Source organism: Delphinus delphis, chromosome 1 (assembly GCF_949987515.2).
Source record: "Delphinus delphis chromosome 1, mDelDel1.2, whole genome shotgun sequence".
NCBI lineage: Eukaryota > Metazoa > Chordata > Mammalia > Artiodactyla > Delphinidae > Delphinus > Delphinus delphis.
The window spans coordinates 66,765,438-66,789,403 of NC_082683.1; the positions used below are offsets into that span (position 1 = coordinate 66,765,438).

The following is a 23,966-nucleotide window of genomic DNA, read 5'->3' on the forward strand; positions in this document are numbered from 1 at the left end:
GGTTCTGGAAATGTGCTGTTAGGTGTAATCGTGAGAGGAGTTGCTCACATTTCCACTCTTGTTCCCAGTTTTATGCATTCTGGCTATGGGGGAAATAATGCCATGCAATGGTCTCTGATTTAAAGTCTATAGATAGAGCTCCCTCTTTTCAGAGTGTTGTGTCCTATGGGGTATGTGGTAAGTTTGATTAATTTCATGGGCATAAGCTCACTGCCACACTTAGCTGCTGTGAAATGAGTTCCTTGATCTGACTCAATACTGTGCAGAACGCCATGAGGGTGGATGAGGATTTCTGTGAGTTCATAGATGGTTGATGCTGGCGAAAGCTTTAAGAGCAGGAAATGCAAATCCATACTCAGAAGATGCATCTATTGCAGTGCAAATGAATTTCTGCCCACTTTATGATGGTCAATATAATCAACCTACTGCCAGTCAGCCGACTGGCCCCCTCCTGGGGAATGGAGGCATCAACCTGGTTACTGGCTGAATTTTAATGAAGGTTTCTGCTACTAGTAGATTAGGCTGTCAGCTGAGGCATTAGCCAGATCAGCCTTGGTAAGGAGAAATCCAGCCTGCTGAGCCCCTGCATAGTCTCCATCCCACACAAGGACTTTTCTTCATGGGCCCACTGGCAAGCACTGGAATGTCTGGCAAAAGAGGCTAACTGACACCCACAGAGCATGTCATTTCACCCACCTGATTATTAGGAGCCTCGTGTGTAGTAAATGCTGTGGTCAACATTTACATGGGCCACAGATGTCTTCACTATCTGTGCCCATCTAGAGAAGATTCAGAATATAAAATAAGAAAAAGAAAATAGAAAAGGAAGAGCCGAGCAATGAGGTGTGTACATACTGAGGTAAAAATAACAATTTTTTTCACATTATTATCTCTCATGGTTCTGGGAGTCAACCAGAACTGGGTGGCTCTCACTTGCGGGTCTCTCCCGAGGTTGCCATCAGGAATCATCTGGAGGCTCTCTCCCCCATGTGTCTGGAAGTTGATGTTGGCTATTGGCTGGGACCTTGCCAGGGTAATAGCCAAAATAAACACGCCTGGCTTCTCCAAGTGGCTTGGGTTTCCTCAGGGCATGGTGGCTGGGTTCCAAGAGAAGTATCCTGAGAAAGAGAGCCAGGCAGATGCTGTATCACCTTTTATGGCCTAGCCTTGAAGTCACGCAGTATTATTCCGCCACATTCTATTTATTAGAATTAAGTCACTAAGGCCAGGGAAGGGGAATTTAGACTCACACTCCTGATGAAAGTCGTGTCAAAGAAACTGCAGACACTACATACAGTAAGTGCTAATTAGATGCCCATTTAAGCATTCAACATTTTGAAAAAGCCTCAGAAGGAAAAAAAAATGAGAACGAGAGTGGTCTACAGCCTTAAAAGGTCTAATAGAGTCAAAAATAATGCTAAAGAGTGGATAACCAACAAGGACCTACTGTATAGCACAGGGAAATCTGCTCAATATTATGTAACAACCTCAATGGGAGAAGAATTTGAAAAAGAATAGATACGTGTATATGTATAACTGAATCACTTTGCTGTACACCTGAAACTAACAGAACATTGTTAATCAACTATACTCCAATATAAAATAAAAAGTTAAGAAAAAGAATGTTAAAGAGTCAATTAACCCATAAAATATGCTACCCATGGCTGTTTGTTTTACAAGTGAGTATTTGCAATCTTTTACAACCTCCTCTTTAAGAGAGAAAATTGAGCTAGTTAGTAGAAGGTGTAGATCAGCGCCTCTCCTACTTTCATGTGCGTGTGAATTACCTGGGGATCTTGTACAATGCAGATTCTGGTTCAGCAGGTCTAGGGTGGGGCCTGACATTCTGCATTTCTAGCGAGCTCCAGGGTGATGCTGCAGTTCCACAGACCACCCACTGAATAGCAAGTTAGTAGAAAGTAGTAGTAAGGGTGACTGCCTGGCTCCTGTGATCTCTCCCTTCTCTGGGAGGGACCCTACTAGACAGAAGTTTGCCACCAGAGGTCCTTATGTGCTTATAGGATTAACAAGGTTAATCAGTTCGTCCCCAAGACTTTCAGAACTGGAAATAAAGGAAGAAAGTAACTTTCCTCTCTCTTGTGATGAAGCACAGGATATCAGGCTCTGGAGTCACCAGTCACGTGAGAAAGCCAGTAAGAAAGCCAAAAGGAGACATGCAGAGAAGAGTATCCAGGTGCCATGCCAGCCCCTGGTGAGGCTCACACCAGACCCCCTTCCCGCAAGTTTGTAAGATATCCTAATATTCTCCAGCAAATTCCCTTTTTTGGCCTAAATCTTTTCTAGTTGGTTTTCTATCATTTGAAACTTTAAAAGTTCTGACTAACATGGTTGGGGGAAGAGGAGGAGGTCTTCTCCTGGAAATGCAGTACCCAGTGTGACAGAAGAATAAAGAGAAATTCAGACAGGGTAATTATCCAGACATCTGGGGCCTGGGGTGAGGCTAGACTGCCCAATAATCATGCTATATTTGTTTCCAAGAGAGTGGATAAGCCATAGAGAGAAGATAATAAAAACCTAAGGCTGAGGGAAGATGGAGAAAAGCCTCAGCCTACCTAAAATGGAAAAACCGAAAAGAGAGGCAAGAGAACCTGTGGATTGAAACTGTCTGACAGCGTTGAAAGTGAAAAGAAACTGTTACCTCAAAATGACAACTGCTGAAAACCAAAGGGGACAGGAGCACCAAGGCTAATGGTTCTTTAAAGAGTAACCTGAGTGGAGGTTAAAAACAAGAGCTAGGTAGAGCCCTGCCCAGCAAAGAACAAAAGGCTGAACCTCTCCCATGTGCCAGGTATTGTATGATGTGCTTTACATTTATGACCTTATTTAATGACCCCGAAGAAAGTGACCTGCATTGCTACTGCCAGCTGTCCCTGAGATTCTAGCACAGTCAGAGCTGGTACTTCCATCATGAGAAGAGGGTCATATCATACGAGCCCGGTAAACTCTGGGTATACACATCGGGCACATCTGAAAGTCCTCTCAAGTCTCTGAGGCTGCAAGCAGCCCAAGTGGAACAAGAATGACAGTGACCACCTTTCCAAGTGTGGAGTAAACGGATTTTTAATAATGAGTTTCTTGGTCACACCTTCATCTATATCAATCCCGTTATTCAAGGGTCTACTCAGTTAATTTATAACAAATATTTCATAGCACATTTCCGAAACAGTAAAATTTTGCACTAAAAGGAAAAAGACCGGTTATTACTAAGGTGTGTTGTCCATGAACTGAAAGACTTTCACATTTACGCATCAGGTACATGAGCAGGTAAATGCACTCAGGCAGGAAATGTGACGGTGAAGTAATGGGGCTGATTCCAGAAAGTGAAATGGAGACTGATCTCATTTTACAGCCATACCTTGTGGTATGTTTATAAAATATTTCTTTCATAAGTTTAAACAGTATATCTGCTATAGATGAATTTAATTTTGGTAAAATCAATGAAAAGAAGTTCTATGTTAATGCACCATTTATTGTAAACGTTCCAGAAACACATAAGTCAAAATTTCAAATTATGATTCCCACAGTAACTGTAACTCTGCTGTACAACATACATAAGGTAAGAAATGTTATCAACATATACCATAGTAGAAAATACTCAGTAAGCAGAAACAAGCTGAGTTATGCTTGTTGTGGGAATCATCATTTTCAACTAGCTGAGGATATCTGAAAATTGAAACCATAAATGCATGCATTATTTTTTGTATTTAATTCCAATTTTTCTTGATCCAATTTAATCAGCTTTGCTTCCAAACTACATTTCCCTTTCATAAACTGTAAATGAATGTCTTTCATAATTTTAAAATCCACATCATTTGGTTTCTTTTTCTCAGGCAGGCTGCCTTTGCAGAACGGCATCATTATGCCCTGTCCCTCCCCCAAAAGGTCAGGACATGTCTGCTGGGATCCATTTATCTATATTCCTTGTCTCCCTGAAGGGACAAGGAATATAGAAGACACTGCAGGGGAGGAGAAAAAGAACACCGAAGAGAATGGGAATCACACCGAGTAGCTTAGAAAGGTAAATAAGTGGGACCCTGGCACCATTAACTTCCCCGCTGGTATCTTCCTAGGCAGAAAAAAGAAAAACAACACCACCAAATATTCACAATTTCCAAAGTGTGTAGTCATATCATTAGCTCATCTGATCCTTACGATAACACTGTGAGAAAGGCAAAAGGAAAACACCTTTCAGTTGTTCAGCTCTTTGTGGCTCAAGGAAAATATATTTAGGATGTGCTTTTATGTTATCATTTAAAGTCTGGGCCATTTAATTACACTTACGATATTACCCAGTTAACATATGCAGAGGATTTATTTATTACTGAAGGCAGAATATACTTTATGTAAAAAGATTATGGTTATGAGCTAAACCTTTAACATATTTCAAGCTTTTTGCTTTAACTATATTCTGAAAATTCAATAATGAAACAAAGAAATAGTTGCCCTATGAAATTTGTCTGGAATAAAATTAATACTGTATATTATACCCAGTATTACTTTTCCCAGTTTGGTTTTAACTAAGAAGGGCACCTTCTACAATCTCTGAAGAGGAATCCTTTTACTTTCCAGTAGTCTTTACCATCAGGGTATGTTTCATTATACTCAAACTAAATGACTTTGGCTCAAGAACAATCATATTTCCTTTACTACTCTAAGTAGCTCCCGGCCACCAGAGTGTCCATGACCTTATGTAAGTGTTTACATGGTCAACCTTTTTTTGTCTCTTAGCACTACTACAATCCAGTTATTCGAATTTAAGTTTGTTTTTCCCCCTTTCTATGTACAAAAAGATGCTTCTCCATATAATCAGATAAAAATTGTCCTTCTTCTTTTATCTAGTGCAGCAATAAAAAGATCAATTAAAATGAAGATTCAGAGCTGGCAAAAAGCCTCAATGTCATTTGTTCTAATCTGAGAGATAACACAGTTAATCCTTTGCCTGTGAAAAGCATGACCATTTTGCATATAATTAAAGGGTAATATTTTAAGTGCTAAAAGGAAAACAGAGTCTAAGGACTATTAATTTTAAGAGGTTTTATTGTAGAGGAAGGGTTGTCTTCTGAATGTTTCCTACAATTTACAAAACATATTTTCATAGTGAATAAAGATTAGCACGAAGTTCCTGGATAAAACAGATAAAATACAAAAAAGTATCCCATGGGACATGAATACTCAACTTTCACTTTTTTTTACCGCTTATATGTGAAAAAGCAATATCTGGGGCTGATAGCAAAGCACAATCTCAATACCATTTACAGTTACGAGATAGACATGAAGATGGCTGGCAAGATGAAAAAAATCAGTGATGGGGATATAAGCTCTTGCATCTTGTCAGAGACCAGAAAAGAGCTTACTGCCTTATGTGATACATCAGTCAGACACGAAGACAGGGCCACAAGCATGAATTTTTCCTACAGTCCATCCGTTTTACGGGATTGTCCCAGAAAAAGTGTAGATCCAGCCAGTGGGCAAGGTTTACCTTAAACAGAATGAAACAACATCTCTTTCAGCGTGGAAACAGAAGAGGAGGTGATCAATTCTAGAGGAGCACAGAATGCTTAGAAATGAAAAGTGATTAGGTTTGTTTCTCTTGAGCAATCAGTATGTGAAATTCCGCAAGATCTTAAATTTTCCAGATAAACTGACAGTAAATAAGGTCCTGGAGACTGTCAGTACCACAGATTAAGAAACTGATTATTCATCTCTACTTATCATTTTAGCTGCAGAATTCCAAGAATAGCTGACAAAATATTAACACATTAAAGAATGAACCAAAAGAAAATCTGGGGAACAAAGTAAGTGGTCTAATTATAGAAGAATGTTAAAAAAATTACTGTACATTCATGAAATGGATAGTGTGCAGCCGTTCACGTGTTCTTGAAGAATATCCAAGGAGAGGGAAGGGGTTGACAACATACTGCAAGATGACAAGTAAGGTTATAAAATGGTATGTTCTATATGCTCTCTATTTTAGAAAAAAAGTATGAAAAAGACTGGGAGAACATATACAAAAATACTAACAAAAGTTTCCCTTGCTAGTGAGAATTCAATGTCTTCACATTTTTTTCTTTTCCAAATGAAAAGGGGATAAAACAAGGGGAAATTCTTATTTTCAAAAAGAGTCAGTGAGTGTATTCTGATCTCTTTGTCCCAATATTCTAATAATACAAAATGAAAAACAAATATATTTAGTGTCATTTAGCACTTGCATTAACAATTATTTCTGAGTTATAAAACCAATAGTTCTTTCAAATTTAGCTTCCTTATACTTTCTGCCAAATCACACAAGAGCAATGTATTTTTAAAAATATACTGACATGCCGCATAGCACAGGGATATCAGCTCGGTGCTTTGTGACCGCCTGGAGGGGTGGGATAGGGAGGGTGGGAGGGAGACGCAAGAGGGAAGATATATGGGAACATAAGTATATGTATAACTGATTCACTTTGTTATAAAGCAGAAACTAACACACCATTGTAAAGCAATTATACTCCAATAAAGATGTTAAAATATATATATATATATATAGACATGAACTTTTATCCAAGGTTGTAGTCTTCCACGTAGTGTTCTTCATACATCATCGCATCTAGAAAATGAACTTCATATGCTTGATTCCATAAGTTTTGAAGAAAACCATGATAATGAGCGCCCACAATCCCAGAATAAAACCCCCAGGAGGATGCCAATCTTTCAGCTTTGGTTTCTGCAAAACAAGGATGACATTATAAATTTAACAACAGGTAAATAAGTCAACAAATAAATAAATAAATAAAGATAAAATAAATACTGATGGAAAATGGGAAATTCACAGGTTGTACTTTCAGGGGGAGTAATTTAGACAAATTAAATGTACTGTCAGCCTTCCCTATCTGCAGGTTCCACACACAGATTCAACCAAATATGGAATGAAAATATTGGGGAAAAAAATTCCAGAAAGTTCCAAAAAGCAATTTTAAATTTGACACACACCAGAAACTATTTACACAGGATTTACATTATATTTACAACTATTTACATAGCGCTTACATTGTATTAGGTATTATAAGTAATCTAGAGATGATTTAAAGTGTCTAGGGAGGACGTCTTAGGTTATATGCGAACACTACACCATTTTATATAAGGGACTTGAGCATCCACGGACTTTGGTATCTGCAGGGGTCCTGGAACCAGTCCTGGAGGACTGTATTTGGAAAGCAACAATGGTAAAGACTTGAAACAGGGTAAATATCTCAAAGTGGTTCTTACAAAGATCAGTTTCAAATGACATTTTGTTCCCTCAGAGGGGCCTTCCTTGACTACCCTATCCAACATGTCTTTTCACCCAAGTTATTCAGTAGCCTAACAGTCCTTTTCACTTTGAATTTATATAGTCATTAGTTTGTTTTACTTGTCTCTCCTATTAGAGGATGACTGTCTATGAGGGTCATCTTGTTATAGTCCTAGCACCTACCTGCCACAGTGCCTGGCATATAGGAGACACTACATTATACCGAGTAAGTTGGTGGAACAACAATGCTACCTGATTCCATTTATTCAGATATTCAACAAATATTTGGGGGGCCAGTGAGTTTGGTCATATTACTCCCTTGAGGTAGAATGCTCCTTATTCTATTCTTCCTATTCAAAGCTCACTAACTCAAATGCCAACTCCTCCAGATTTTCCTGGATGATAAATTCTTTTCTTTGAATCTGCAGCCCCTTCTACTTTTACTCCTACCTACTATTATAGTTACCTTTATCATTTATCTCCCTGAAAACTTCCAGGGACAAGGTCTGGCTGAGTCCATTTTACATGCCCTTCTCCATTCCTTACCCTTCAACATCCAGCCAAGTGTCTTGTGTGTTTCTTTGGCCAGCAAAGAAAGGCAGACCAGTCTTCCCCATTTAGTTGTCATTTCAACAGCTACATTATGACCCTGAAACTGAAGGTCTGTGACTATGATCTCTTTATGAGTTCTACTTCCTGAATTACTAGCCAAGATTGTAAGGACAGTTATAAGAATCCTATTTTAGAATAGACAAAAGTGAAAAGAAACTGTAATCTGAAATTTGCTTTAGTCACCATGTAAACTAGATCCCAGAAAGGCTCATAAATCTCTTAGAGGTTTCCACATCTTATACTTTGGTTTTCCCCTACATAAGCAGGACACCTAATGCTCTTCACTCAATCCTCAAATCATCACATGGAAAGGAAGGAAGGAGGGAGGGAGGCTGTTATCATTTCTTGTCAGGATTACTGAAATAGTTTCCTAACTAGTTTCTCTTCCTCCAAGGTTCCCTCTTTTCCATCTGTCAACCATAGCGCTGCTAGACACATCTTTCTAAAATACAAATATATATCTGTATAATATATACTTGCCATACATAATGTATGCATTTAGGTAATGTTTGCCTTGAGCATATATTACTTTTGTTATTTAAGAAATTAAATAAATAATTTAAAACCAAGGCATGTTGTGGTGTGGTTCAAAGAGCATGGGATTTAGCAACATCTGCCTTGGATTCAAAGTTTAGTTTTAATGCTTAAAGCCTGCCAAGCCACTACGCCACTCTGAATTTCTGAATCTGTAAAATTAGGGCATAGTAACACATACCGCCTAGGAATGAATAAATGCGTAGTTACTGCAATGACGTAGTTTTGAAAACGTATCCTATAATTCCACGTTCCTACCTAGAAAAGTAATAATATGAAACTCAAAGTACTTTTTAGATGACTTTCATCTGTGTTTGCCAGTTATGAGGAAGAATGTTTGAAAAAAAATATGATTTTTAAAATTCTAATTTGTATAACTTTCATCAATTCAAAATTAACTTATCAAACTAACAGAAGAGAAATCCACCTTAATATTTTCATCGGGATCAATAAGCTAGAGTTTTAGGAGTTTTCAAATGCTTAATATGAACTGAACTGACAATGTTGTTTACAGTGGTTACATTCCACTCTCACTGCCATGTCTACTCTCACCCTCCACCACTCATTCCAGAAAACTCCCCAAACACCCCAAGGATTAAGCCCAATGTTTCCTCATGTTACTTTCTACTCAAGTCTACAATGGCTTCTGATCATGTGTGATGACGATGATGACAAAAGTACCTTCCCTCTAGTATCTTACAAGATGATAAGCTCAGTGGTTCTCAAACCATTTCAGATGGTTTATAAGCTCTTGGAACATTGTGCAACATTGTGAAAAATCTTAATTCCAGTAGAAAATCTATAATAATTAATATAAAACATAGTTATATTAAAGATAGGTAATGTAAGTATCATAAGCATGTGACATGAAAAAACAAGTGAGTGAACTAAACATGATTAACTATTGCTCAGTTTTTGTCCTGTTTATTTTCTACTAGTCAAACATTGGTAGTTCATACCACTACGTCTTAAACTTAGCAGTCAGAAATAGTTGCCAGAGATAAGACAACTATAGCTCCTTTAGAAGTAACTATCATTTCCTCAAAGATAAGCTATTTCGATCTGTTATTCCAAAAACTGTTTCAGAGAATTCTGGAGGCACTGCTTCCTGATCCTTCAGCCAAACATGTCCCATATTTAGACCACTGATGCCCAGGAGAGGACAAGAGAGAAAAGCAAAGTGCTAGAGCTGTGGTTTGCCAACAGCAAACTTTGAAGGCAATAATGGAGGACTAGGAAATATGTTATTACTCCAAAATTATTATGGAGTGATGCATTTATTCATATTACAACACTGTACAAGCTAACAAAAGTAGCAAATCTCACCCTTTAAAAAACTATTATTTGTGGTTGCTATATTTTTTATTGGATATTCATTACATATATTTGATTAACAAAAAATGGAAAATGAATTATTAATTAAATACAGTTTGGACTCTTAGCTTAGCATGGCATCCACGTAGAGACCTGCCAGTGCAGCTGCTCCCATCTTCTCAGGAAAGGCACAGAAAAAGGCACAGAAAGAGACAAGGGTTCACTCTACCAAAATGAATTTAACCTCTGATAAGAACCCTCAATTTCACTATCTGTAAGTCCAGAAACCAGGTCTAGAAACAAATTAATGGTGGCCCAGTTTTCTGAATAGTACACAGAGTACAAAGGATTGCTTTGCTCTGTGAAACACAGTAATTCTGTCAGCTGAGAAAGGGACTTTAGCTCTCTCCCTTTTTCTGCCTGCTGTTTAAGAGAAGCAGTGTTGCCATAGTAGAGGATGGCTTTATGAGGCAGCCAGAGTAGTGCGACTCATTCCCAACTGACCAGTGGCACACTTCTTTCTACATCCATTTAAGTACAATTCCTAGTAAAGAGCATGTGAGAAGGTAGGGTTTACTGCATCTAAGAATGGTTTACTGCATCTGAGAAGGTTCAATATCCAAATGAAAATCTCTGCAAAGAAGGGAAAATACATGAAAAATTCTTTTAATAACATATGTTAAGAAATATGGTTTTTCCACATACTTCACCTTTTTAAACTGTCCAAAAACCAGGCATACATAGCATGGTGGCAGATGATCCTAGTTTAGTTTAGCAAAACCACATTTGATGACTGGTTGCCAGTCACTGGGGAATGTCTAACAACTATTCTTCAGATGAGGATCTGAAAAGGCATTCAAATCTAAGTAGACAGTGAGAAACGTCCACATGCTCTGTTGGCAAATACTAACAGAACTCTAACAAAAAGGGAAAAAAACACGGTGATGTCCATGAGTAAAAATACTCCCACACGTGAAGAAGAAATATCCTGAAGACAGAGAGAACATATCTCTGAATAGACTTAATAAAGAACCAAAAGATAATTTTAGAAAAATTTTATTTGACATGGACTTGAATAAAAATGCACAAGAAGCCAAAACCAAATGAATAGTATAAAGAGAAAAATAATACAAGGTACAAGGACAATAGGTTGAGATAAAAAGGGCACTGACACAATTTGTAACAGCAAAATTAAAATCTATATTGACAACAAAGATAGTGTCCGAAGCACATCTCTGAGTCCTTCATTCACCAAACTGTGGTAGACTGATGGCAAAAAAAATGGTCCCAATTCCCCATACTTCCCTGTGTCCATACCCTTTGGAATATGTTGCTTTATGGCAGCTCTCATCAAGAGGTAGACTCTATGTCCTTCCTCTGTGAATCAGCTGGCCTTGTGACTTCTTTTGGCCAACAGAACGGAACAAAAGCAACAGTGTCCTAATTCCAACGCTAGCTTCAAGAGGCTTTCTTTGCCTGCTTCTGCTCTCTCTTAGACCTCTGCTACTACCATGACAAAAAACCTAGGCAAGGATTCTGGAGGTACAGACACCATATGGAGAAGAACTCAAGTCTTCCAGTCAGCAACTAGCCAACTTCCAGAAGCAGAATCGCCTAACCAACCCAAGGTTGACCACAGACTCATGAGGGAGCCCAGCTAACAACAGAATTGCCCAGCTAAACTCAGCTTAAATTGCCAACCTTCAGAATTATGAGCCAAATAAATGGTTGATGCTCTAAGCTACTAAGTTTTGTAGTGGTTTGTTATCCATCAAAAGCTATGGAATATATCCACTGAGGTGACAAAAAATATAGAAGGAAAAACCCTGATCCTTTATTATCATAAGAAAATAAAGTTTCCACCTACATACTTGTAGCTTCAGGTTTCTGCAACAATGGTATATATAAAAACAGTATGAAGGGCAGCTAAGCAAGTCCTTGCTGACCATGAACTTTGTTGAAGTGAGGGAGGTCTGTCAAGATAATCCCCTTGGGTCCTCCTAGAATAAGAAATCCAGCCCCATTCACTCATCTGGGCTAAATTTCACAAAGTAATGACTTCAACAAACACCTGTCACACCTGAACAGTATGTATAGCCAGACTCTGAAGAAGTCATGCTATAGTGTCTTCTAGAGGTAAATTTTGTGAATGTTCTTTGCTACCCATCCCTCACTTTAAGGGAGCTGCAGTTATGCTCACTTCTAGCTCTCTTGTAGTCTTCTTGGAAAGAGGCTGACTCCACTTGCCACCATGCTAGGAATTGCTCCCGAGGAGATAAAGTGGGGGAATCTAGAGGCTAACTCACCTCACTTTTCTCTAGCCTTTCCCCTCCAAACTACAATCTCTCTCTTTTTTTTTTTTAACCCTGTTTTATTTATTTTTTAATTTATTTTAAATTTATTTTTGGCTGCGTTGGGTCTTCATTGCTGTGCGCACGCTTTCTCTAGTTGCGGCGAGCGGGGGCTACTCTTCCTTGAGGTGCGCAGGCTTCTCATTGCGGTGGCTTCTCTTGTTGTGGAGCACGGGCTCTAGGCGCGAGGGTTCAGTAGCTGTGGAGCGTGGGCTCCGTAGTTGTGGCGCATGGGCTTAGTTGCTCCGCAGCACGTGGGATCTTCCCAGTCCAGGGCTCGAACCCATGTCCCCTGCATTGGCAGGCGGATTCCTAACCACTGCACCACCAGGTAAGTCCCTGAAATCTCTATCTCAAGTTTAGTTCCTTTCCTTTTGAAGTTAGTTAGCAATTAGTATTAATTAGATGTTGCCCCCCCACCCAACCCTCTGCTAGAGAAATGAATATCTCCCAGAATCTTGATGTATCTTACACATGGTAAATTTGCAAAGCAATTAATCTAATCTAGGATAACTAAAGATGATTTATTTTTAACTATAATTTTATTTTCAATAGAAAGTTGACCACTGTTTTTTTTTGTGATAAAAATACTCACTATTAATATTATTAGTTAATATCACTCTGTAACTTCCAGCCAATCCAGATATAACTTCATGGAAGAAGTAAATTTTCACATTTGCAGATTTTATAATTAGATACAAACAAACTCTACAAATCAACTCATAATTATTGAGAATAAAGAGTTCAGATTTAAGATAAATATAAAAAAAAATACCCTTCCAATGTGCCAGTAAAAATGAATCGGGGGCTTCCCTGGTGGCGCAGTGGTTGAGAGTCCGCCTGCCGATGCAGGGGACACGGGTTCGTGCCCTGGTCCGGGAAGATCCCACATGCCGCAGAGTGGCTGGGCCCGTGAGCCATGACTGCTGAGCCTGCGCGTCCAGAGCCTGTGCTCCGCAACGGGAGAGGCCACAACAGTAAGAGGCCCCCGTACCGCCAAAAAAAAAGAATCGGAAAACAGAAGAGAAAAAAATTCAATTCACAATAGCAGTAAAAAACATAAAATATCCAGGAATACCCACAGTACAAGATGTATGGTAAAAATCTGCATTACTCTATAGAGGGGTAAACAGTCCCAAATATCAAAAAGGATATGATAAAGCTAATCTATAATGCTGTTCTGATGCAAAATAGAAAAGATCAATGAAACAGAACAGAGAGTAGGCAATCAGCCCAGTATCCACGAATTTGGTATATTATAAAAGAACTATCACAAATCAATGGGCAAGGAAATATTCTTACTGGTGCTCTAGCAATGGATTAACATTAAAAAAAAAATCAGTTTTGTTTCTAACCCAACACTATAAATCAAAATACACTTCACATGGTTAAGAATTAGATGTAAAAATATTATATGTAAAAAAAAAAAATTTAATTACTTTTGTAAACTGGCACCCAGTTTACATCACAATGGTAGCTACTTTAATGGTACCAGTGGAGAGCAGTTACAAAGGAGCTCATTGTGGAGAGCAGAACACATGAGTCAAAGGGCCTGCAAGCTAAGGGACTGTCAGGTGGGTGGCTACTCAGGAAGGACTTCTTGGATGAGCTGGCCCTTGAACAAGGTGTCATATCTGAGTTGATGGAGAGGAGGAGACAACACCCAAACAGTGGCACATGGAGCAAAGTCACAGTTATGAGAAAAGCCAGGCAGTGGGAAGAGTGATGCTCCAGCCTAGCTAGCAGGGGGAAGGTGACAGAAGGAGATCTGCATCCGCTTTGTTCACTGCCAAACCCCCTGGCGCTTAGGGAACCCTGATGAAAGAAACGATGCAGTTTGGGAATAGCAAGCATCAGGGCCGGGAGGTTCACTCTGTGAATGTCCAGTTGCATGCTGGGATTTGAGACAATGCGATGCCTCTGGGAGTTTACCCAGCAACCACCCACAGGTGAATATGGTAAAAGGAGATCAAATGTAGGAGAATCTACACGGTAAAGGGATTTATAAGTCTAAAAGCAATAAATAGAAATAAAAAGAAAAGGTGGAGAGATTTTTAAAAGAACTTTTTGAAAGATCTGTATTTTACAAAGTGTATAAATCAAATTAAAAGGCAAATACATGGGAAAATATGACAGAAAGGGGAATAAATTCAGTACTTGAAGATCTCCCAAAAATCAGTAAAAGACACATGGATATATCAACAAATGTTACAGGGAAATGGAAATTCTCACAAAATAATAATTACAGATGGCTAATAAACACTTGAAAAAATACAATTTTTTGATCATAAAAACAAGTTAAAAGTAATATATTAACTATTTCTTCCTCTTTCGGAAGAGCGCAGGCTCCAGACGCACAGGCTCAGCGGCCATGGCTCACGGGCCTAGCCACTCCACGGCATGTGGGATCCTCCCGGACCAGGGCACGAACCCGTGTCCCCTGCATCGGCAGGCGGACTCTCAACCACTGTGCCACCAGGGAAGCCCTCTTCCTCTTTTTAAAACTAAACTAGTTAATGTTAATAAGAATGGTCAACTTTTCAGTGAAAGTAATCTATTTACATGTTCAGAAGTCTTTGAAATGTTCATATTTTTTCATTCCTAGAATCTGTTACAGTCCTAGCTAGAATCTATAGTAAGGAATTCAGAAATGCTGACAAAGGTTTTGCACAAAGATTTTCTTATCACTGTTATTTACATAATAAAAACAGGAAACTATATAATGAGAAATACTGTACATCCACATAATTAGTCATCAAAAATGTTTTCAATTTTAATGATTTGGAAAGATGCTTATACTGTAATAAGAAAATAAAAGATGCAAATTGAGTATGAAATATGATCTTTATTTCTATAGCAATATTCAAAGAAAGGAAATATGCTAAAGTCTGAATAGTGTTTCTCTGAGGGAAGGAGGATTAGAGGTAGTTTCAAACTCTTCTCTATACTTATCTATACTTTTGAAGATATTTTCTACAATGGACATGTATTTATTTAATTATTTTTATGGGGTAAGGGGAATATAGAGGAAAAACTTTTATTAAAAGAGTCCACCTAGAAGAATCTTCATATATTCATCTTTTACAAATTAGGAGATGTTCTGCAATGATACCGTTTAGTACTTGATATCCTACTTTAAGAAAAAGTAATGTGAATAGCATGACAGCAACATAATATAATAAAATGCTTTTTCAGTATGTATTTAATGATATTCCTAGAGAATAACAATACTGCCAGTTTTAAAACAACTATAGGTAATATTTTAGGTATTCTACAATGATTTTACTTAAAATCAAATGAAATATTGGTATAATTACTGCATTTTGTAGTACAGCTGCATTTGAGGTAAGTTCTTATTAAAGTATAGCTTATAACTTCATTTGTGTCCATATTAGAGCTTCTCATAAAATGACTAATTTTATGTAGTTAAGGTACTCTACTGACTGCTATTAAATACACTCTTCTTTTTTTCTTAAACTTTCACAATAATAGCTATAATACAGAGGTGAAAAGTATACATAAACACTGTAATGTGTCATGAGCAAACACTTAAAAGCTTAAGGGCTACCTATTATTGAAATGCCTAATATTTCAAATTAAAAAGACAGGTAGCTTAGCAACACTACACTGCCAATTGTGAACAGTGTTCAGTCTCCCCTTTCATGTTGCTAGGAGAACATTACCATAGAACTTCAAAATAATTAACAGAGAATAGATCTAAGTATTAAAATTATGTAAAAAGAAAAAACTGAGGATTTTAAAAATTGTACATGTTTATTGGGAAGCAAATGGAAATTTTACAAGGTTTCAATGAGATTCTTTCCTTAAAATGTAATGAGCATATCAGATCAGTTAAATTATTTAAGGAAAGAACAAAAAAACCCAATCTACTGAGGTGACAATTACTTTAGAAAATAATTTATTTGTTTTCAACTATTTAATCAGTTGTAGTTTATTAGTATTTCCAGTCTATCCACATCCTCTCTATAAAATAAAACTTGTAGTCTTCAAAGTATACTAATAGTATAAATCAAACTGTGGTCAGCAGAATTCTAAGACAGCCCCCAAGATTCCTTCTCCCTGGCGTACATATCCTGTATAATTCCTTCCCTTTGAGCGTGGACAGGACTTGTGAATATGATGGGGTATCACTCCTTTGACTAGGTTACATTATATAGCAAAGACAAAGGGATTATGCAGATGTTATTAAGGTCCCTAAATCAGTGACTTTCAGTTAATCAAAAAGGAGATTATCCTGGGGCAAGGGGCTGACCCAATCAGGTGAGCCCTTTAAAAGAGGGTCTAGATATCAGAGACATAAGTCAAGAGAGGCAGATAGGGACTTCCTTGGTGACGCAGTGATTAAGAATCCGCCTGCCAATGCAGGGGACACGGGTTCAGGCCTGGTCTGGGAAGATCCCACGTACCGCGGAGCAACTAAGCCCGTGCGCCACAACTGCTGAGCCTGAGCTCTGGAGCCCGCGAGCCACAACTACTAAGCACACGTGGCACAACTACTGAAGCCCGGGCACCTACTGCCGGTGGTCCGCAACAAGAGAAGCCACCGCAATGAGAAGCCTGCGCACCGCAATGAAGAGCAGCCCCCGCTCGCCGCAACTAGAGACAGCCCACATGCAGCAACGAAGACCCAACTCAGCCAAAAATAAATAAATTTTAAAAAAAGAGAGAGAGAGACAGATATATTAGAAGTAGCTGAGATACTCTCCTGTTGGTCTTTAAGAATCACACAGCCATGCTGTAGAATGGACCACAGACAGGGAATGGCAGGCAATCTCTAGGAACTGAGGACCTGCCTCACAGTCAGTTCTATGATATGAAAAGCTGAATTCTGACAATGATCAGTACACTTGGAAGAAAATTCTGAGCCTCAGATGAGACTGCAGTCCTGGTTAACACCTTGATTGAAGCCTTGTTAGACCCTAAGCACAGGATTAAGCTAAGCTGTGCCTGGACTCCTGAGACATGGAAACTGTGAGATAATAAATGCTTTTAAATTTCTAAATTTGTTTGTTACACACCTATAGAAAACTAATTTACAAACAAATCTTGAAATGAAACTATTTATTACAACTGATAACTGTTCCTTGAGTGGAAAACCTTATTACGATATTAACTTTATATGTTAAAAAAAAATAAAAGAGAATGAAATATTCTAGACTAATTCCTCCTACTCTTTCATATCTATTTATTCTCTAAGACCCTGATCAAATATCACCTCCAGGTGAAGCCTGTTCTCATACTTCGGTAAGAATTACTTTCTTCTTCTCAGGGCACTGATGATATTTGGTTTATATCTTATACTATAGTTAATTTACAGATGTGATTCTGCTACATTTTGATCTGTTTGTGATACCTTATCCATTTCTGAACCTTATCAAGGTCTCATAAGCTTTAAATACAATAATCAATTTGTTTTAGTTATATATTATTTTCTTGTTGAAAATAAGAAATGTAAAATATTCAAATATAAATATTAAGTACCAATTTACATCTTGGTTTTATGACTTAAGGAAAAAAATAAGAACTGCATTAATCAAATAACGACACAGTCTCTTTCAAGACTCCCTAGTGAGAAGTTAAAAAAATATTCATTTAAAAATGTGGGAGCTTCCCTGGTGGCGCAGTGGTTGGGAGTCCGCCTGCCGATGCAGGGGACATGGGTTCGTGCCCAGGCCTGGGAAGATCCCACATGCCGCGGAGCGGCTGGGCCCGTGGGCCATGGCCGCTGAGCCTGCGTGTCCGGAGCCTGTGCTCCACAGTGGGAGAGGCCACAACAGTGAGGGGCCCGTGTACCGCAAAAAAAAATATATATATATATATAAAATAGGTGTTATTGAACTAAATAAATACTCTGGATGTTGAGTGAACAGGTGTAAGTTAAAAAAAAAATGTGTAAAACAATTTGAAGTTTGAAATAAATGAATCTAGTTTTTAGTTCTTAACTAAGAGAATTAACCCACTGTTCCCACAAATACATAATAAAGTTCATTTATCAATAGTATCTATCTGTGTCTGTTAAGAGGTGATCAGAGTTTTGCTTTTGCCTATGTAGGATTAAACGCTATAGGAATTATCTGCCTTTCTGAACAACTAGATAATCATTCAAAAGATAAGAAACAATGGTTTTCAGATACTGGACAATTTGCAGCGGTTTTCTGATCCTTGAAAGAATAGAAACAAATAAGATGAGTCCTTCAATTGCTCAAGCTTATTGCCTGGAGGCCATTTCCAAGCTGCAGCACAAGGACAGAACCCCCAACGGAGTCAGGCAGTATTGAAGAGTTGAAGAGTTGAAGAGACACAGATTAGAATTCAAGGAGGTTTTGTTGGCTAGAATTTTCAGGGTAGACTATTGCAGAAAAGCGGGCTCCACAGAGAGCTCCAGAGAACTGCAGAGAGATTTCCTTAAATATTTGGCAGAGTTCTAATCTGTACATGCATAACAAGAAGACTGTACAGAAAAACAAAACAAAACACCAAAAGCAACAGGCCAAACAATTCCCAATACTCATAATATGCAGAGCACCCTGTCCCAGCTTATAGTGGGGCTAAATCAGAATAAATCAGAGACAGTGGGGCTATCACCAACCCCCCAAAAAAGACTACCCTGGACCTGCCTAAAACAACTTAAAAGCAATCCTTAGCGGAATCAAACTGATCCTAGAACAAAATCCAACACTCGCTACATGAATAAAACAAAAATCCAAAATGCAACAGCCAACAACAACAAAAAATTAAAATAGCTAGCATCCAATTTTTTAAAAAGACATGGGAAGGAGGAAAATATCAGCCAAAGCCAGGAGAAAAATTTATCAATTGAAATAGACAAATAAATGAAAAAGATGATGGATTTAGTAGATAGGGATCTTAGCACAGCTATTATAAATGGGATGTAAAGGAAAACATGAACATATGAGGAGAGAAATAGAAAATTTAAATAAGACCCATTATAGGATTTCTAGAGATGAAAAATATATATAAAATCAAAGATATACTGGATGAAATTAACAGATTAGACACTACAGAAGAATTAACAGAGAACTATTAAGATAGCAATAGAAGTACTCAAAATGAAGGACAGAAAGAGAAAAGAATAAACAGAGCCTAAGATATGCCTATTGTGGGCATAATATTAAGCAAGATCACGTTCTCAGAATTAATAAGTAAAAAAAATCAGTAAGGGGATGATTTAAAAAAAATTCAGTAAGAATATAGAAAATTTGAACATTATCAAAAATATGTAAAACTAACAATGAGTGAAATTTTTTCCAGATTTCATAAAAACTATAAACCGAAGATACATGTGTATGTGAATGGTTATAAATGTTAGTACTATCCATGGATGTGTATAAAATCATTGTGTATGTTGGTAAAAACAAACAAACAAACAAAAAACCTATAAACCACCAAATCCACAAAGCTCAACACCAACATAAGAAACATAGAGAAAGCCACACAAAGGAACATCATAATCAAAACGCTGAAAAACAGTGATAGAGAGAACACCTTTAAAGAGGTCAGATAAAAAGAGATTTGTTCTTACAGAGCAGAGTTCAACAAACTACAGTAGATGAGCCAGTCACATGATTTTACAAATAAAGTTTTATGAGAACACAGCCACACTCATTCATTTACATATTGTCTATTGCTGCTTTCACACTACACCAAAGTTCAGCAGTTGTAAAGAAGACCAGATGACCCACAAACCTAAACTATTTACTATCTGGTCCTTTAAGAAAAAGTGTATTGACCCCTGCTACAGAGCAACAAAGGTAAGAATGATTGAAGATGTGCTGTCAGCAACCATGGAGACCAGAAGACAATGGAAAGACATCTTTAAAGTACAGAAAGAAAACAACTGTTAATCTAGAATTCTAGGGAAAATCTGACAAGTGAAAAAATCTTTCAAGGATGAACATGAAATAAACTTTCAGTAAAACAAAAGCTTTGAGAATTCAACAGATGTATACTGCAGCAGACTTATACTACAAGGTAGTATACCAAATACCTATACTACAAGGTATACCTATAGCAGACCTATAATACAAGAAATGTTAAGAGAAGTTCTTCAGGCAGAATGAAAATTATACCAGACGGAAATACAGACTTCCACAAATAAGAGAGGAGAGATCGAAATGGTAAACTGGTAAACAAATATAAAAACATTTTCCTCATTTTAAAATTTCCTTAAAAGATAATTGCTTAAAGCAAAAATGATAATAATGTATTGTGGGGTTCATAAATATGTAGGAACAAAATGTATAACAACTACAGTACAAAGGATGGAAGGGAGGAATTGAGAAAATATCATTATAAAGTTCTTATGTTATACACAGAATAATATAATATTACTTAAACTAGACTGTATTAAATTAAAGATACATATTATAAATCCTACAGTAACAACAACAAAGTGGATTCACTTAATAAACCAAAAGTGGAGTTAAAATGGGATCATACAAAATAATAGAAAACAGAAAAAGAAAAGGAATTGAAAACAGATGGAGCAAGTATAAAACAAACAGCAATATAGCAGATCTAAATCAACCAGATTTAAATCCAATTTAAATACTGATAATTACATTAAGTGAAAAGATCTTAACATTCCAATTAAAAGGCAAAGACTGTCAAGTTGAATAAAAACATGAAACTCAATGATATTCTACCTATAAGAAACTACTTTAAATTCAAAACAGATAAGTTAAAAGCATCCAAATGGAAAATGAAATACCATGGAAAAAGAAACCTGGGCAGGCCATATTAATGTCAGAACAAAGTAGACTTTAGATCATTGAATATTATAGGGATAAAAAGGAACTTCTCATACAAATAAAGGGATTGATTCATCAAAAAGACATACCAATTCTAAATGTGTATGTACTTAAAGCTTCAAATACACGTATCAAAAACTGAAAGAACTGAAAAGAAAAATTATAATTGTATATTTCAGCACAATCTCAGAATTAATAAGTAAAAAAAATCAGTAAGAATATAGAAAATTTGAACATTATCAACAAATTTGAGGTAATCGATATATTTATTTCACTCCACTCAATGACAATAGAATACACATGCTCTATAAGCACACATGGAACATTCACCATGATAGACCAATTTCTGGTCTATAACACATGTCTCAATAAATTTAAAAGGGTTGAAATCACACAGAGTACTCCACACAGTGGAAATTCAACTAGAAATCAGAACAGAAAAGATAAATTGGAAAAATCCTCAAGTACTTGGAAATTAAACAATACATTTCTGAATAACCCAAGAAGAAATCACAAGGGATATTAAAAAATATTTTGAACTGAATAAAAATGAAAATGAAAATATACTTAACTGAAAAGAATGCAAAGCCTAAAAACTGAATATTATGTTTTATTCAGCAGACTTACTAAGGACTTAAGCCTGGGATACAGCCTCTCAGATAGCTCAGAGGGACTGCTCCAAAGAGGCAGGGTAGGAGCCAGAATGTATCAGTATATATAGCAGTTTTGGAAAAAAAAGAAAAAGAAACAAACTCAGGGGTCCAACATCAAAAGATTACTTACTGCTAGTTATATTCAAAAAACCAGACATCTCAAGTTAATGAATTTAGCACTTTTCTATGTATGGAAAGATGCAAGAGTCTGGGCTTACTGAAATTATTCCTTTGATATGCACCTTAACTATCTAGCGCCAGTACCCTGTTTTTCTCTGTCCTGAGTTCCCCTCAGGGTGCACTGTCAGGGGTGGCTGCAGAGGCTGAGGGCTTGATGGTGGGCAGCCAAAATGGCAGGCGATATTAGTACACTTCAAAATGTGGAGGATGTCCATAAAACATGCTTACAGAGATATGTATAGCTTTATGTGCTTATATTAGAAAAGAATAAATTTCTAAGAAGAAATTTCTAAAATCAGTAATCTAAGATTCCACCTGAAGAAATCTGAAAAAGAAGAGCAAATGAAACCCAAGTAAGCAGAAAAAAGAAAATTAAAAAAAGAAAATTAAAAAAAGAAAATTAAAAAGTGAAATTCAATAGAAGACAAAACAAAACAAAAAAAGAGAAAAATATCAACAACCCAAAACTGCTTCTTTGAAAGTTCAATAAAATTGATAAACTTCTGACAAAACTGATTAAAAGAAAAAAACAGAGAATAATGAAAGAGGGAATATCACTATAGATTACATAGACATTCGAAAGGTAATAAGAGGATATAAAAAGAACTTTATGGCTATAAATTTGACAAGTTATACCTTGCAAGATACAAATTACCATATTATCCAATTTTAAGCCAGAGTTAAAAGGACACATATTTCTGTAGAGTCTATAAAAATTTCCACATCTCTAACTGATTTGGAAAGGAGAGAATATAGAAAGAGGAAAGGGATTTCCAGTCAGCCTGTAAAACAAGAGATCTGTACTGATAAGAATGCCTGAGGGAAGAACCCAAGAGTCAAGCAGAAACTGCAGATGATAATGGTTAACACTTTTTAAATGTTTATCATATGCCATGCATTATTTTAAGAATTTTAAATGTGTCAGTGCATTGCCTTTAAGGTAGATAATATTATTACCCTGTTTTACGGATAAGGAAAGTTAACAATTGTTACAAAACTACCACCACTACCCATAATCATGATTATCATTTATGGAGTGCTGTACAAAGTGCTTACTCCTTTGAACTTAATCCTTACAATAGCACTGTGACATAATTATCATTATCTTATTTCAAACATGAGAACTGATTGAGTAACCTGACTAGTCACAAGCTAGAAGCTCTAGTAAGTGGTTTCGCTAGGACTGAAACATGGTTTAGTCTGATTTCAAAGTCAGTGCTCTTAACCATTACAAAAATGCTACTAAACTGCAGAATTCCTCTGGGAATGGGTCCAGACTTCTCCTCCTCCAGGCAACTCCTTTAACCTCACGGATATTATGGGGCAATTAAAATAAGCACAAGACTAATGAGCTATAGAGCACATATTGGAGACAGTTGGTGTTAGGATTTAGGGGTAGAACTGGGAAAGAAAGGTTGGTATATCAACAAGAGACTAAATGGGTACAAGGCACATGCCCAGAAATGCTGGCTCTCCTGAGTACTGCCCTCCTAGCTATTCATGGTCAAGTAGCAGATACAGCACACATGGAATGCATCTTTAAATATATCATTCTCCACTTTACACTGGCACATGCCTGCAGTTAGAGACGTCTTTGTAACCATTGCAAATTTGATCATTTAAAGCAAGAAATACTTCCACACACATATGCTCTAATTTATATTTCTACATATAAATGGTTACGTTAAAAAGTACTAAGATTTACCCTTTTTTTGTAATTCATGTAGCAAGGGATATTTAAGTGCATACTAACACTAACAGATTTAAAGATACTATCTCATCATTCTCTGCAGTTTTAATGTGTATATATCTATTCTCTACACACGAAAAATGTAAGTAAAACATATTTTCCTAATAGTTTGACAGATATTTCAAAATTCAGAAATGATCTTTTATTTTAAAGCTAGAAGAATCCCTTTGTACTATATTTTTTGTCTTATATTTTTCTAGATTTATTGTCAATAATAAATTCAACAAATATTTCCTCAATGCCTACTATGTACAAGCCATTTGAGCTAAGGGGCTTGTAAATATGGTTATTCTTACTTGTAAAAGTAGTAATGTATATTAACATAGGTTCCTTTGTACTTACATTTGTAGGTCATGAAAAAGATCATTTATGTTTATACAGAAAAGTAGATAAATCCTTACTTCTTAAATAAAATTAAGGTACATGCAGTAGTTTTATAAATTAGTCATGTTTCTAAATATGAATGATTCTGAGAAAGCATTTCAAGGT

At 36.8% G+C, this 23,966-nt stretch overlaps 1 protein-coding gene across 1 annotated transcript in view; it reads right to left on the reverse strand.

The window, feature by feature from the left end:
- Positions 1-3,074: 3,074 nt before the first annotated feature.
- Positions 3,075-23,966, reverse strand: part of PIGK (phosphatidylinositol glycan anchor biosynthesis class K) — a 137,979-nt gene continuing 117,087 nt past the window's right edge. The window contains exon 11 of the mRNA XM_060023857.1: positions 3,075-6,727. Coding sequence (XP_059879840.1) covers positions 6,611-6,727 — 117 coding nt within the window. The 3' untranslated portion in view covers positions 3,075-6,610. The remainder of the gene's footprint in view (positions 6,728-23,966) is intronic.